General features: G+C 44.4%; 1 protein-coding gene across 9 annotated transcripts in view; it reads left to right on the top strand.

The window, feature by feature from the left end:
• ATG13 (autophagy related 13) overlaps positions 1–14054 on the top strand; it is a 66371-nt gene extending 52317 nt beyond the window's left edge. For 3 of the 9 annotated variants that reach the window (XM_037838581.1, XM_037838580.1, XM_037838579.1), the window contains 9 exons: positions 555–648; positions 3259–3357; positions 4151–4261; positions 4669–4805; positions 7955–8069; positions 8644–8721; positions 8891–9007; positions 9586–9714; positions 11671–14054. In XM_037838581.1, coding sequence (XP_037694509.1) covers positions 555–648; positions 3259–3357; positions 4151–4261; positions 4669–4805; positions 7955–8069; positions 8644–8721; positions 8891–9007; positions 9586–9714; positions 11671–11748 — 958 coding nt within the window. In that variant the 3' untranslated portion in view covers positions 11749–14054. The remainder of the gene's footprint in view (positions 1–554; positions 649–3258; positions 3358–4150; positions 4262–4668; positions 4806–7954; positions 8070–8643; positions 8722–8890; positions 9008–9585; positions 9715–11670) is intronic. The other 6 variants (XM_037838582.1, XM_037838584.1, XM_037838586.1 and 3 more) reach the window with 6 other exon arrangements.
• The last annotated feature ends 1623 nt before the right edge of the window (positions 14055–15677 follow it).

Below are 15677 nucleotides of genomic sequence, written 5' to 3'. Positions count from 1 at the left end.
TGGAACAGTTCATATATACATTAGAATAAAATGTCTTCAAGCCTAGATCTCAGAAAACACAATTCTCTAGAGGGTGGATTAGATGTGTATGAGGAAGGATACTGCCATTGTATGATAGACTTCTGAAGTTGCATAGGTTTGTCTTTAGGCTTTAGACTTGTTTCACTGAGTATGTGTTACTGACAGTTCTTGGAAAACCTGGATCTGGCCCCCAAAACTGGCGAGATTTAAGAAAATTCTCTCTAAAATCATAGGTCAGGTAAGACTTTGGGTAAAACAAACAAAAAAACTCCACAGTCAAACCTCTAAATGCTGCTCTCCTGGAAATGTTTTGAAATGACTCAACATTCCTCTCCTGCTGCTATGAATTCTGCAAGGAGGTATTTTCTGTTCTCTATTTTTGACTTTTCCATTTTGGCATGGATTCTCTTACACTTGAATGCCTGAAACAACTCTTAAAAGAACTTCCATCCCTATCTAACCTCCCTTTGTGTCCTTTCTGGCATTGACTGCCATCACCATAAAACTCACTATTTCTTTTTCCCTCACAATAGAACTGCTGGTGAGGACACTGGAGTAACATATCCATCTGTGGAAGACTCTCAGGAAGTGTGTACCACCTCTTTTTCCACATCCCCTCCATCCCAGGTAGGGGGAAACAGGCTCTGGTGTGGTGGTAGTTATTTGGTATATATATATATTTGGGCCCTTTGAAATGGTATCAGAATTTGGATACAGTCCATTTTGGTGGTAGAGGTGATTGTGTTGAGGGGGTTATTTTGGGGGATGGTTCCAGCACGCAGTGTGTCTAGTTTTTAAACATGCTTATCCCGTAGGATTACATATGACCTTCACCTTCCTTCTAGGGAATCTTAAAATTCCTTGGAAAATCAGCCACAGATTTGCAAATGCATTTTGACACTAGGGAGGTACTTTAACCTACACTTGTTAATTGAGTAGCTACTTCTCTTTGAAGTGGTAAATTTGGTTCCTAATAATGGAAGGGGCTCAAAAGGAGCCAAAGTTATTTACATAATATATCCGTAAAAAATAGTTAATACAGTTTTTCTTAATAGTTCACAGATTTCTACCTATTTGTACTCTCTATCAGAACATTTTTAACCATTATTTTTTCCGCTTGAGTCAGTATTCAGTTTCAAACCTAGTTTTAGTAAAACACAGCCTCCAAACGATGTTCTCAGCTTCCCAAGCTTCTGTGTAGTCTTTTGCATAATGTATATGGTGCCGATATTGCTTCTGCTAAGAACTCATTTTTGACAGCTGACTGAATTTCAGGGCACATTTTCAGTTCTACTGTGTCATTCATCTGCCTCATTCCTTCCTCTTTGACTTTCAACATTAGACAGTTTTTTTTAGAATCTCAGTTCCACTTTTCCTTAGCTCCAGATTATCCCCTTCACCATCTTATTTTGGGGACCCAACAAATTAATAAGCTAGTCATAAGGGTTTTCTTCCCCTAAGTTTTTTAAATTAGAATATAAAATTTTTTCCATCCTGGGTTGTTTAGGAGATTAAATGGTTTAAATGGATTAAATGGTTCTCATCTATTTCCAAAGCAAGATTTAGACATGTGATTAATTCTGTGAATGACATTGCAACATCCTAATAATAATAGAATTATTATTTCTATTATCTCAGTTTGTTTAGGGTTAAAGAGGTCATTGTTCGAAAGTTGGGTCTTGGGGTTGGGGAGGGTATTATTCCCCTCCTCCCTATAATGTGTGTAGGCATATGAGTTTCAGCATTGCTCGGTGGGAGGTAGCTTCTGGTATGTTTACTGGCATAAAACCACACTGACCAAAAAAGACAAAAACCTACTTTCTTACAAGTACACATTAATGAAAGTAGGTTTTTACATAAAGTTTTAACTTGGGAGGTGTGAGAGATGAGGAAGACAAATCAGTTTGCCTCTCTGTCAGATACAGTAGTAATTTGACCCCAAGAGTAAATTGAGAAGTTAAGTAGTAGATCTGATGTTTGCATGAAAGTTTATTGGCCTGTGTAAGGAGAGCAGGTCTTTCTCATGGTGTCGTTTCCTATTGTCTCCTATCACAGTTTAAAACTAGGTCATGCCAAGATATTATCAACACTGTGCACCTCATGGGTGAGCCCTGTAAATGGCACTGCTCCCTGAGTACCTCTGATCATGGCTGGTGCATAAATACTCATTTTGAACCTTGATGGTGGAACAGAAAGAGAAAATTGTTTGCCTTTCCATTAACTAACAGCCATGTCTCCTCATTCCTGTTAATATCAAAATAGTTTGTTCCTTGGTTTAACCTAGGGACTTGCACAGTTACTCAGTTCAGCAACTTCTCTTTGAGCCTCTGCTCGAGTCCAGTAAATACAGTCAAGGTGATGTTGTTTGTTTGCCAACAAAATAAGGATCATTGGATCACTGTGTCGCTTGGGCACAGAGTTGCATCAAGAAATAGTTGTGGCCCTGAATCTACCACTGTTACCTAAAGTCAGACCTACCTTCAATTCTAAGCTTTAATTAACTACTTGATGAAATTTAAAGATGAAATAGCAAGTAATCATCATGCCCATTATTATCTTTAAAATCATGAGTTTTGAAAGTACCCGATCTGCTACATCGAATTCTTCTACACTGTAGGAATGCACACACACACACACACACATACACAGAGAGACATACCTGCACACCCACTCACCTTCCTTGAGTGACAGAGGAAAGTATATGACAGGGTATGTGAGCTATTTAAACTTCCAGTCAAAAAATGTCACCTATTTAAACCTGTCTCCACAGATTCTTTGTCCCCTAAAAAAGGCTTTCAGTCTAATGTTTATAACCTCTGCATCCTCATTCATCTTCAGCACACCTTGCACCTGCTCTGAGGCCCTCCCAATTGTAAGCTGTTCACTAGCTTCCTCCCACCACTTTTTGACTGAAGACAGATTAATGCCTGGTTCACATTTCTCTATTTTGCCAAGTAATTTCAGCTTGACTCAGATTTGTTTCCCACCCACTCGTCAGAAAGACAGGCATGCAGTGGCTCACCATAGGATAAATGTCATATCTGCAGTCCCTTCCAAGTGGTCCTTTCGGGAGGACATACATGCAGGTTTCTCTCTGCTCCACTCCTGACTTACCATCGTCCATTTCAGCCTCTATTGCTACTGCTCCTTCCCAGAGTTTTTTCACTTCTTTCTCAAGTCCCTCTTGTTTTCTTTTTTCTTCTCGTTTCTCCTGTCTCTGTGTGTATCTGTGCACAGTGTGTGTTTACTGTCACAAAGGCACATTTTCAGACCCCTACACCTGTGGTGACGGACACCCTGAGGGTTCCCATGGCAGGACTGGCCTTTTCCCATCAAGTGAGTCTATAATGGGAAGAAGGGGATATAATCAGATGGCATCTTTTTATTTCAAAAGTGTAAATAGAGTAATGTAGACAGAGTATAGTTATCTAAATGTCCCCAAGTGTTGTGTGGGATTATTTTGAGGCGTGGTAATTGTTTGTAACAGGACACAGCCACAGCACAGTACCCCAAAATAGGATTTTTCATTTGTCCCTCCTCCTTCCATTGATGTGAAAAATACATGGAGTTATTTATATTTTACTTCCAAATAAACAATCCGAAGACTAGTATTCTTTCTTTTTAAAATATAAATAGAAACCTTCCCATACCCAGGGGTAATGGAGGGTATGATTAGAGAAAACCTTCTCTTTCAAAGGCACTTCAAGGACAAAGGAGAAAATAGAATGACTTTGGAAAAACTGATTACTTTGGCTCCAAATTCTCCCAGGCTTGTGCTCCACAGATCTGCTGGACTTGAAACCAAAGCAGTTAGATTAGCCCCTGGGAAATAAGGGAGCAAGGGACTCATGCATGGCCGTTGGAATGCTCCAGAGCTGGGAATCCCAGTATCAGTACAAACTAGTTTTTTAGTTTTCTTGTCTGAAAAGTAAATGGCAAAAAAAAAAAAAAAAAAGTAAATGGCCTGGTCTGTCTTTAATCCTTACATCAGGCCCCCTTGTACTGTGGAGATGTGGGTTGGTATCTATTCCTTATCTGTCTACTGATCTTAATCATTAGTCACACTCTAGGATTGCCTATTTTTTTTCCTCTTTCTTTCCTCTGCCCCTCTTTGTTTTCTCTTGCTTAGCTCTCCAGCTCTCGCCTTTCCTATCCACCTGCTGCCCTGGGCGTTGGATCAGCTGACCTGGCTTATCCAGTAGTGTTTGCTGCTGGCTTAAACGCTACACACCCTTACCAGGTATCTTTAAAGATGGGAAGGACTATGGGGTTTCAGTGCTGCCTTCCCTGTCCTAAGGCAGTTGAGGGGCCTCTTAAGACCACAATATTCTGAGTGTCCTGAAGCAAAGTTCTTTTGTTACTTTGGAGGATTAAAGTGACTTTCTGTGAGAGGAAGGGACCTCTTAAGCTTCAGAAAACAAAGAGACTTTCCCAGGCATTTTCTACCTCTCTTTCCTTTTCCTTCTGTAGTTAACTGTGCGTGTCTTCCATTAACTGAGTCCAGGACAGGATAAAGATCCAGGGTTTCCTGCCCACTTGGTGGCATCATTGGTGATGGAAAAGCTCAAAAACGGATGCCATCATGCTAGGATGTGAGGGTGCCTGATACTGTCATGAATCACCATATCTTTTCATTTTTCACCAAAGCTAATGGTTCCTGGGAAAGAAGGTGGGGTACCCCTTGCTCCCAACCAGCCTGCCCACGGCACCCAGGCTGACCAGGAGAGATTGGCAACCTACACCCCTTCAGATGGGGCCCACTGCGCTGCCACACCTTCCAGCAGGTGAGCTCACATCTTGCTTCTGCCTTCCCTGACACTTGTGCTTATTTTTTGCTTCCAGCTTTGACTCTGGCTTTGCCTTTGTGCCTGTGCCAGTTTGAATGTATTATGTACCCCCAAACACCATTATCTTTGATGTAATCTTGTGTGGGCAAGCCTATCAGTGTTAATTAGATTGTAATTCTTTGAGTGTTTCCATGGAGATGCGCCCCACCCAACTGTGGGTGATGACTCTGATTGGATAATTTCCACGGAGGTGTTGACCCACCCATTCGGGTGGGTCTGTATTAAATTACAGGAGCACTATATAAGATCTGACAGAAGGAGCAAGCTGCTGCAGCTAAGAGAGGCACTGTGAAGAAAGCACAGGAGCTGTAGATGAGAGACAGTTAGAAGATGGCCGTTGAAAGCAGACTCTTGTTCCGGAAAAGCTAAGAGAGGACAAATACCCCAAGTGCAACTAAGAGTGACATTTTTGAGGAACTGAAGCCTAAAGAGGAACGTCCTGGGAGAAAGCCATTTTGAAACCAGAACTTTGGAGCAGACGCCAGCCATGTGCCTTCCTAGCTAACAGAGGTTTTCCGGACACCATTGGCCATCCTCCAGTGAAGGCACCCGATTGCTGATGTGTTACCTTGGACACTTTATGTCCTTAAGACTGAAACTGTGTAACCAAATAAACCCCCTTTTATAAAGGCCAGTCCATCTCTGGTGTTTTGCATTCCAGCAGCATTAGCAAACGAGAACAGTGCCCAAAATGGAATCCTTAAAGTTCCCAGATAACAATCTTATATTAAATTTCAGTTCTGGGATCTGGTTAGGAGTCAACCCTATTCAGGGCAATTGGGATCCAACATCAGGTATTGTTAGCCAGTCACAGGAACCCAGGCATCTTCTGGTGTATAAGAAAACTGGCCCACAACTTAGCTCCTAACAGGAAACAGCAGGTGCTTGCTTCTTTTCACCCTCATCCACTGAAGGGGTTTTCAGATGTTTTTCTCTTACCCCAAGATTTAATCCCTTGGAGTTAGTCCTTATTGTTTCCTGAGGACTTGAACAAGATGTTTTACCATAATCCTGAAGTCTGGAGCACAGTATGTCTGTGGTTATAATTAGGATTTTCTTTTTCTTCTATGTCAGATCCTCATGGAGAGCCTTTGGAAATGGTTGTTTTTCCTCATTAAAAATTTCAATTTTTAAATCTTTGTCTTTTCTGGTTACAGAAGTAAAATTCAAAATATAAGACATTAATTAGGTAGAAAGTGAACGTTCTCATAATCCCACCTGTTTGGTTTGCTAATGCTGCCATTATGCAAAATACCAGAAATGGATAGGCTTTTCTAAAGGGGATTTATTAGGTTACAAAGTCACAGTTCTAAGGCCAGGAAAGTGTTCAAACTAAGGCATCAACAAGAGAATACCTCCACTGAAGAAAGGCCAATGGTGTCTGGATAGCCTCTGTTAACTGGGAAGGTGTGTGGCTGGTGTGTGATGATCCTTTGCTCCGGGGTTCTGGTTTCAAAATGGCTTTCTCCAAAATGTCTCTGGGCTAGCATCTCCAAACATCTCCAAGTATCTCTAAGCGTCAGCTCCCAAGCATCTCTCCAAAAGTCTCTCTCAGCTGCTCTGAGCTCCTTCTGTCTGTGAGCTCTCTTATAGGACTTCATTGATTTACTTGAGACCCACCCTGAATGGGCAGGGTCCACATCTCCGTGGAAATAATTTAATCAAATGTTTCTGCCCTAATCAATAGACTAATCAGTCTGCCTCCACATTAAACTATATGGCTTTTCTGGGGGACATAATATATCCAAGCCGGCACACCACCTTACAGAAATCACCACTGTTGCCTTCTTTTAAAAGATGTGAGATCTCAGAAGGGTTAAGTAATTTTTCTAAGATCACATAGCTTACAAAATGGCAGAGCTAAGGCTCGAGCTGAGATCCTTGGGCTCCAAAGCCCATGCCTTTTCTTCCATTGCACTTAATAGTTCTCCCTTGGGAAGCTGAAGACTGTCTTGACCTGCCTGGCCTGCCTGGAGTGGGAAAGCCCCAGAGATATTAAGTTTGCATTGCCTCACAATATCCTAAATGAACTTTCTGATAATAGAAATTCCTGACTTTTTTTTCATTCCCACGGTGGAGTGGTGGTGGGATGGGAATTTGGGGAGATTTTTTGTACCATCCTTTAGGAAAAATAATTTCTGTCATCCATGTCTTTTCTCAAGCTCCCATCCTCTTATTCCTCCCTCTGTTGGATATCAAAGGAAAATCCATTAGTAATTTTATACTCTAATTCTCTGAGCCTTGACTCCTGGGGCATGTCAAGGAGTAGCTAGACAGAAGACCCTCAGTAGGGGGTTCTTAAATGCAGATCTTAAGAGCTCTCGGGCCTTTTTTCCATACTGTTCCTCCCTGCTGGCTGTAGTCCAGAGGCCGTGTTAACTGGACAGTCTTCCCCAACTTGACACTGCTTTTGGACAGAGGATCTTTCCTATTTCTGGTCATTAGCAAGGCTTGGTGAAGCCAAATTGAATGTGTTGTTCAAAGACCTTTTAAGGATGATGGGAGGGATATAGTACAGAGCATAGACAACCTCACCCAGGCAATTTGTCAAGGGCAGAGAGAGCTCTGGCTGTCTAAGGAGTCAAATTTGGGACTCTTGACTTTGAATAATGTCAATGTCCCTCCTGAGGCAAGGATTAAATTTAACATTGTACTGGAAAGCATATGGCCTTATGGTGTTTTTAGACGATAAAAAAGAAGGAAAGCGAAAATCTTGGGTCTGACCATGTAATAGATTAATACTAAAACTATAGTTGTTTATGGGAACTGCTTGCCTATATGTATGGTAACTGACATTTATCATTAGAATTTCTGGTTAAATTTTATGTAAGCTTTAAACAGTTACAACACTAAGTTGTATGCATAAGTTTTAGTTCTTCTAGCAGATACAGTCCTCTTCTGTCTACTCAAAAGGTAGGCTGACAATGGCTGCATCCAGAGCTCATATTGCCATCTCCCATGTGGGTAGGCCAGTGGGGGCCAACTCCTGCCCTGGGCTTCAGCCCTACAAGTGGTGGATTTATGGGGAACCAAGTAGTCTCTGTTGTGGTTTGACAGTGAGTACCAACTTTACCTTTCTTCTCCAGTGAATACACTGAAACCGTATCAAACAGCAGTGAAGGACAGATCTCCCCCCACGATGTCTTGGAGACCATCTTTGTCCGGAAAGTGGGGGCTTTTGTCAACAAACCCATCAACCAGGTGATTCTTCTGCTATTGCCACCTGTGAGAATTTCTAAGGCCTCAGAGAGAGCCCCTAGAGGCAGGGTTCTTAACCTGGGATCTGTGAAACCACTGAGATTGCAGGTAAAACTGTATTATAAGGGTGTGTATAAATTTTTCTTTGGCAGGGATTAATCACCTGTGATAACCCTCCAGAAAAAGTTGAAAACTATTGTTCTGTGATGTCTTAAGCTTCCCAAAGAAAGGAAGACTAGAAATCATTTAATACAAAAATACTGTACTATAAGGTCATTCCCTCAGCCTTACTTGAAAGATGAAGTTCCTCCTGAGCTCTGACAGTGAAGCACAGTTGTTACTGAATTCCTGTGGTTCAAGCTTCCAAAGATGAATTCCCACAGTCCTGGGAAGTCCTAACCCTTATTTTTGCTGTGGGGGTGGGCTGGAGGGTGGTGAGGGAGGGGCTGTCTGAGGAGCAGTATGATCAAGCTAGGAGTACAGACTTGCTGGATCTTTGGGCTTCTGGCAGCCTGTAAGGGAAGCCCGTAAGCTTGGAGAAGAGTGGCCCGAATGCTTTTCTCCTGTGTCTCTCCAGGTTACCCTGACCAGTTTGGACATCCCCTTTGCCATGTTTGCTCCCAAGAATTTGGAGCTAGAGGATGCTGATCCCATGGTGAGCCCACCATTGACTAATGGTTTCCAGAGAGATATGCCAAAACATCAGCCTTGGCTCAGGGATTTGTAGGCAGTGTTAGGTCCCTTACAAAATCCTCGGATTGTTAGCAATAACTTGCATTCAGTTCACAGAACCGGCCCCTAACTCTTCCTTATTTGGAAAACAGGTGAATCCTCCTGATTCCCCAGAGACTGAATCTCCTCTCCAAGGCAGCTTACACTCTGATGGCTCCAGTGGGGGCAGCAGTGGCAACACCCATGACGATTTCGTCATGATTGACTTCGTAAGTTGCCATCACCTTCCTTTGCCCTTTGTTGTCCCAGGAGAAACAAACCTGAAGCATCCACTGCACTTATCACCTTCTATCAAAGTGTTCTTCAAAACAGGACTTCCTTCACAGGGATCAGATGGGCTGATGCAGAGAAAGGATAGGACAGGTGGTGGTTCAGCTGTAGGGAACCTGCTCAGGATACCTTGCTTGGGGAGATATTTGGAGGCCCATGAGCAATAGGCATTTTGCATTATGTCTTTGGTTGAAATTCATAATGAAATTCATCTCTAAATGGGGATTTTCCAGTAGTATCCTCTGAGATCTTATTCATGCTGAATGGATAGCCCTTTAAGGCATTTGAAGGAAGGGGGTGTAAACTTAGCCTTGGGAGAGGAATATTATCACAGGGATTAGAAGCCAGCTGCCCAGAAGAGAAAGGTGTAAAGATTCCCCTCCCTAAGATAAGCCCGGAAGAACGTTTTCCTTGATAATTGCTGGGAAGGAAAGACTTGTTCATAGCTAATCTCCCCCTGGATTTTCCTCTGTGGTCCAAGGCAACAGGCTAAACTATGTCTGTCTTATTTTTAAAGAAACCAGCTTTTTCTAAAGATGACATTCTTCCGATGGACTTGGGGACCTTCTATCGTGAATTTCAGAACCCACCTCAGCTGAGCAGCCTCTCCGTAGACATTGGGGCGCAGTCCATGGCTGAGGACTTGGTATGGAAACCCTTCCTCCACTGTCCCTCATCCTCTGACCTCCCATCCCCCTGTGATGGTCACTGCTACTCCATAGCCCTAGCAATGTTTTCTTGCCAGCCACACCCCCATCTTCCCTGTAACAAGAGACACATACAGACTATTATTTTTCCCTCACACTTGAGATTTGCACTGTGCCTGGCAGTCATTATCTTGAATTTGCTTGAGTTCAGTTCCTCCTTTCCTCTGCACATTCTCAGTGTTACTTAGGCACACAGTCCTATTGTTCTGTGCCTGGTCTCTTCCTCTTGCTGATGCCACTAAGCCAAGCTGCTCCAACAGCTCCTTGCCTTCACTTGGCTTGCCAGGCAGATGCCAATGATTCACGGCAGAATAGAACATAAAATCCAGAGTATTAGTGGTCCATCCCGCCCTTTCTCTTGAGAGCTCATTCTCTCAAACCAGCCCTTCTCATGTTTAGCCAGGTATCCTGATGCTGACCATAATTACCACATCTCCGTTTAGGGTATGTCTTATTTCCATCCTCTGAAGGGCTGGAGAGTACCCTGTATAGCCGCAAACCCCGGAGTGCCTTGTGCCACAAGATGTCAGGGCCTCTGCCATCTGCCCAAGGAGGCAATATCACCTCCTGTACAGAATTGAAGCCCCTAAGAGTAACCTCCCTTGATTTGCTATGAAAAGAACAGGATGCTCAGTAGTAGTAACAATACAATAATAATTATCACCACTGTCATTAACATCTGTTGAGGCTTTCTAGGTGCCAGGCATTTTTCTAAGTGCTTTATGTGAACCCTCAAGAACCCTAAGAGGAGGTAGATTTTCTTATTTTCCCCAGTTTAGATGAGGAAACTGGCGCCATGATTAAATAACTTTCCCAAGGTCCACAGAGCCAGGCAGTAGAAGGCTTTGGTCCCAGAGAGTCTGTCCCCTGAATTTAGGCTTTTTAAGCCACTCATTTGAAATGTACTTGGAAGGAAATGGGGTCCGAATGCCCTCAAAATAGTGCCACAGCCAGTGTGCTAACTAGTTACTGGGGCCTCCCCCCTCCTACTCCCCCCCCCCCCCCCAACTCAGGGAGCTGCACCCAAACCAGCTTCAGCTGTCACTTGTGTCTGGGCCATTTTACAAGTCCTGAGGCAGGAAAGCCTCCAACCACTTCGAAGGACCTTGTGCCTGTGCTTAAGCTCCACTGCCAAAAAATCTTCCAGTGATGGTTAAACTCTTAAGATGCAATTTGTTTGTTTATTCATCAGTGGAGACAGACCAGCTCATCAGGACCTATTTTTTCTTAATATTTGATACTTGAAAAAAGTTATTACTGGCTGCCTCTCCTTAGTGATAAACAATTCAGTGTCTTAAACTTACTCTGTAGTTCTGTTTTCCTGTGCTTCTCTCCTTTTTACTATCCTCTTTCAACCCCTGCAGCCCATCCCCTCTCCCCAGTTTGTTTAAAGCTGCAGATTCCCAGACCTCACCACAGATCTGCTGAATCAGAATCTCTTGGGAGCGTTCACTTGCCTTGTTCACTTCCCCCAGCGGATTCTGATCCACAGCAAAGTATGTGAAGAAAACGTTCATAATCTTTCCTTAATTTGTAGAGCTCTAAACTTGCTGTTTTATTCTAGTGTCGTTCTGATCTGTGCCAAGGATATTTCATGTTTAACTTCTCTGTGTCATCCTGTTCTGGGCTTGTTCCTTTTCTGTTGTATGAAGTGTGTGGCTCACTTGGACTCCCAGGACTGTTCTTTGAGTCCCCACAGCCCCCACAAAACATTGATGAACATAACTGCACTGTCCCAGGGCCTGCTCGGCTGCCCTGCATTCTCCCTGCTCTCCCAGCCCAGCATTGCTGAGCTGAGCTGTTTGTGTCTCACTCTTCTCAGCTCTGGGTGACTGGGCTGGCTGCCTCTTCAGGCCCTATCTGATAAACATCTCTTCTCTTTCCTTCCGGAACAGGACTCATTACCAGAGAAGTTGGCTGTGCATGAGAAGAATGTCAGAGAATTTGATGCCTTTGTAGAAACCCTGCAGTAAAAGTTGGTATCCTTGAGTCCCAGCAGCATCCCCTTTTTTGTGTTCCCAGGAGACAGAGAGCCTCCCCACTTATCAGCTGCTCCAGTACCTCATCCTGCTAAAAGCCAGGTGGAGGGGAGGATGGTTTCCCCCATGGGGGACCCAGAATTCCCTGCTCATAAATCTCCTGGAGACTCTATGTCAGCAGTCAAGCCCAAGTAATAACATTTTAAAGGACTCACCCTCTGGCCTTGGAGATGGAAAGTCCTTTGTAACAAAAGGGCTCTCAGCAGGACCATCTGCTTACACTGACCATCCCAAACTGCTTCCCAAAGGCCATCATCCCATTCCATCTGCTGCCAGCTCTGTGCCCTGGGTCTGCCCCGCAGTTGGCCACACGCTTACCATTACTGTCAACCATTTGACATTCCAGCTGGTGACCCAGAGACTGGTGTGGAGGCAGAAAGAGGAAGGAGACAGTGCTGGGAGGAAAAAGGAAGGGGTCCTTTAAATTCTCTTTGTTGTTTCCTTTAGTTTCTGATATCTTCCTCTTTCTCTCACCATCTTACTCCCTCTCTCTGCCCCTTGTGCTGGTACTTTTGGCAATATGACAGGCCTGCCTGCTCAAGATGGTGAGAATTTCAAAGCCAGCTGTCCTCCATACCCTCCGTTGAAGGTTGTGCCAGCCCATCCCTTACCAGAGGGTCTGAGCAGCCCCACCTCAGCTACATGGGAAATGAAAACAGAAGTGTCTCTAGGATTCTGCCGTGGGAGTCATGGCAAAGGTTCTTTTTCCCTCTCCTCCTCCCCCACCCCTACTAATGCTGCTTCTCAATTATAGAATACAGTACATATTTATTACTTTCAGAGAAAACAGATATTTTATAGAGAAGCTGTGTTTGAAGTTAGATGTTTTCACTTGGGGAAGGTGGAGGGCCTCTTCCTGGGGCAGGGGTCTCCTTTTGGTGGAGGTTCCTCAGAATCTGGGTTGCTGCTTTGAGTCTCCTTGCTATAATACGGAAGGCAGGTCTGAGGTTAGGCTGGCCGAGGACAACATAACTTCCCAGAATTGCTACATTTGAACTGACAACAGGCTTTACATATGTTGGACACCTACACATTCCTGGTGAGTCTTCTTCACAGCTTCTGCAGAGTGACTGACTCTGTTCTGGCAGCCCAGGATGTCTTGTGATGACTCCCCAGAACTGTGCCACATATACTGCCTGGAAGCATTATGTGTGTTCCCCACCCTCACCCCAGGGATGGGGGAAGGCCCAAGGATCCCTGCTGCTGGTAAACTTGTTCCCTAATCCTTGGGGCTGGGCTATAGACCTTTTCTGTTTGGGCCTGGCCCCCACCCCTCTTTAATCCCAGGGTTTATATACTGCCCAGGGATTTGCTAGTTGGATTGGTTCCTGGTTGAGAAACCAAAGCTGGGCATAAGATTGACTTAACCCTTCGGGTATTGTTGCTTGAATAGGTCAAGTGCCTAGCCTCACCCGCCTACTATCTGTTCCCCTCCCAGCCCAATTGGTAGCCCTGCCAAAGCAAAACTAGGTCTCCCCCAGTGCTCCTGGCCCACCTTGGCTATTCTTTGGCAGCAGCTGTTCTTCAGTGGAGCAGGTGACTTGATTGCTTGTTAGTAAACTGCATGTGATGCTGTTCCCACCTACAAGGCTGACCGACCTCTGAGGGCTGGAGGGGGCTCTAATGCTGTCAGGGTTTAGGCTGAGCCCTGCCCCATGCATGCATTCTGCTGCCACAAAGAAATGTTCCCAGCGGTGGTGGCCAACTGGCCCTCCCATCTTTGGGCTGGAGCTCCTGTCTGTGGTAACCACACCCATGGCCCGTTCTCCTAATCCAGATTTATCATCAAGTCCCCAGGGCTGAGAAGGGCAAAGTCCCTGGGTAAGTTATTGTCAGCTCCCCTCACCCCCATCTCAGCTGCTGCCCACTTTCCAAGGCCTTGCATGGAAAGGCCTGTTAGCTATTGTCCAAAACAGCCCTCTTTGGCTCCAAATGTTGGCCTCTGCAGGCAGCAGCCTTTCTCCAGGACCCTATCAGTGAGAGGCCAGGGAGGCTGAGCCATGGCTTTGAGCTGAGCCTGAGAGGAGCAAAGCCACCATCAAGTCTGGCCCTTTCCCCTCAACCCTAATCAATAAAAGGTTTGAGCCCTCAACTGACTCCTGTAGCACCCCGGGACAGGGCTGGGACCAGTCATTTGTCTCCTGGGCAGAGTCCCTCCTCCTCCATCCTACCTGTTTGGAAATATTGAGTTACACTTTCAAATGTATTCAAGAGATTTCCAATAAACTTTTTTTTCTGTACTTGACAGCCTCCTGTCCTGCAAGTTGTCTGAAAACCTAGCCCCCTCCTTCCCACTTCTGTGCAGATCCGTGTCACTGACAGCTCCACAGAAAGGAAAGAGTGGTGCCATGGGAAGCGCAGAAAGGCTTGGAGGCAGGCAGGGCTATCCTTTTTTTTCAGGAGCCTTAGTTTAATAACTGCAGTCCTATTCTGAAGATTTGACAATTGCATCCTGTGTTTGTAGAGGTATAGTAAAATTTAAAACAATTTTAATTTGGTTCTTAGCTGCATATGAGAGTGCATTAATAGTTTTTCTTAATATTTATCATTTCCAATTTTAATTTAAAAAATAGTAAAGCTTACATTTTTTTAAAATTCAGTTTTATTGAGATATATTCACATCCATGGTATACAATCAACTGTTCACAGTACCATCATATAGTTGTGCATTCAGCACCCCAGTCTATTTTTTGAACATTTGCCTTATACTAGAAAAAGTAAAAATAAGAATAAAAAATAAAAGTAAAAAAGAACACCCAAATCATCCCCCCACTCCCACCCTATTTTTCATTTTGTTTTTGTCCACATTTTTCTATTCGTCCATCCATACACTGGATAAAGGGAGTATGAGCCACAGGCTTTCACAATCATACTGTCACCCCTTGTAAGTTACACTGTTACACAATCGTCTTCAAGAATCAGGGCTATTGGGTTGCAGTTTGAGAGTTTCATGTATTTACTTCTAGCTATTCCAGTACATTAAAACCTAAAAAGAGTTACCTATATAGTGCGTAAGAGGGCCCACCAGAGTGACCTTTCGACTCCATTTGGAATCTCTTAGCCACTGAAACTTTGTTTCATTTCGCATCCCCCTTTGGTCAAGAAGATGTTCTCAATCCCACAATCTCAGGTCATCCTCGGGAGTCATATCCTGCATTGCCAGGGAAGTTTACACTCCTGGGAGTCAGGTCCCACGTAGGCGCGAGGACAGTGCGTTGACCTACTGAGTTGGGTTAGCTAGAGAGGGCTACATCTGAGCAACAAAAAGGTACTTGTGGGAGACTCTTCGGCACCATTATAAGCAGGTTTAGCTTCTTTGCAGCAACTAGCTTCATAAGGGCAAGCCCCAAGGTAGAGGGCTTGGCATACCAAACTGCCAGTCCTCAATGTTTGTGAGAACATCAGCAACAATCCATGTGAGGAAGTCCAACACTTCTGCATTTTCTCCCAGCTCCTCAGGAGGGTCCTCAGGCAGGGCTATTTTGAGTCTTGGGGCCGGCCACTTACCAGTTATGCATCCTTGGCCTGGTCAGGAAAACTCTTAGAGCTTCAGGTTCTTATTTGTGAATATTCAGTGAGATATTGTATATATAGAATTTCCATAAAACGATACGTATTCTTTCCAGTTCTACATTCCCTCTACAGAACACACCTCATGCCCAGCCTGGAGATGGCATTCAGCTCAGAGGGAAAGGGAACTGGTAGATAAGCTCTGCTGTGTTTCCAGCAGAAGCTGCAGCAGGGAGTTAGGGGTTCCCCAAGCTGTCGGGGATCTGTTCGTTGATCTAGTGTGAGGGATTGTGGCTGAGCCAACCAGAGAGAAGAAAGGAATGGGTTCTGTGAAGTCACAGGAGGTCAGGGCT

This window comes from Choloepus didactylus, chromosome 6 (genome assembly GCF_015220235.1).
Source record: "Choloepus didactylus isolate mChoDid1 chromosome 6, mChoDid1.pri, whole genome shotgun sequence".
In the NCBI taxonomy this organism is placed as follows: Eukaryota; Metazoa; Chordata; class Mammalia; order Pilosa; family Megalonychidae; genus Choloepus; species Choloepus didactylus.
Note: the sequence above shows the minus strand (reverse complement) of the source record. Positions and strands in the feature narration are given on the sequence as shown.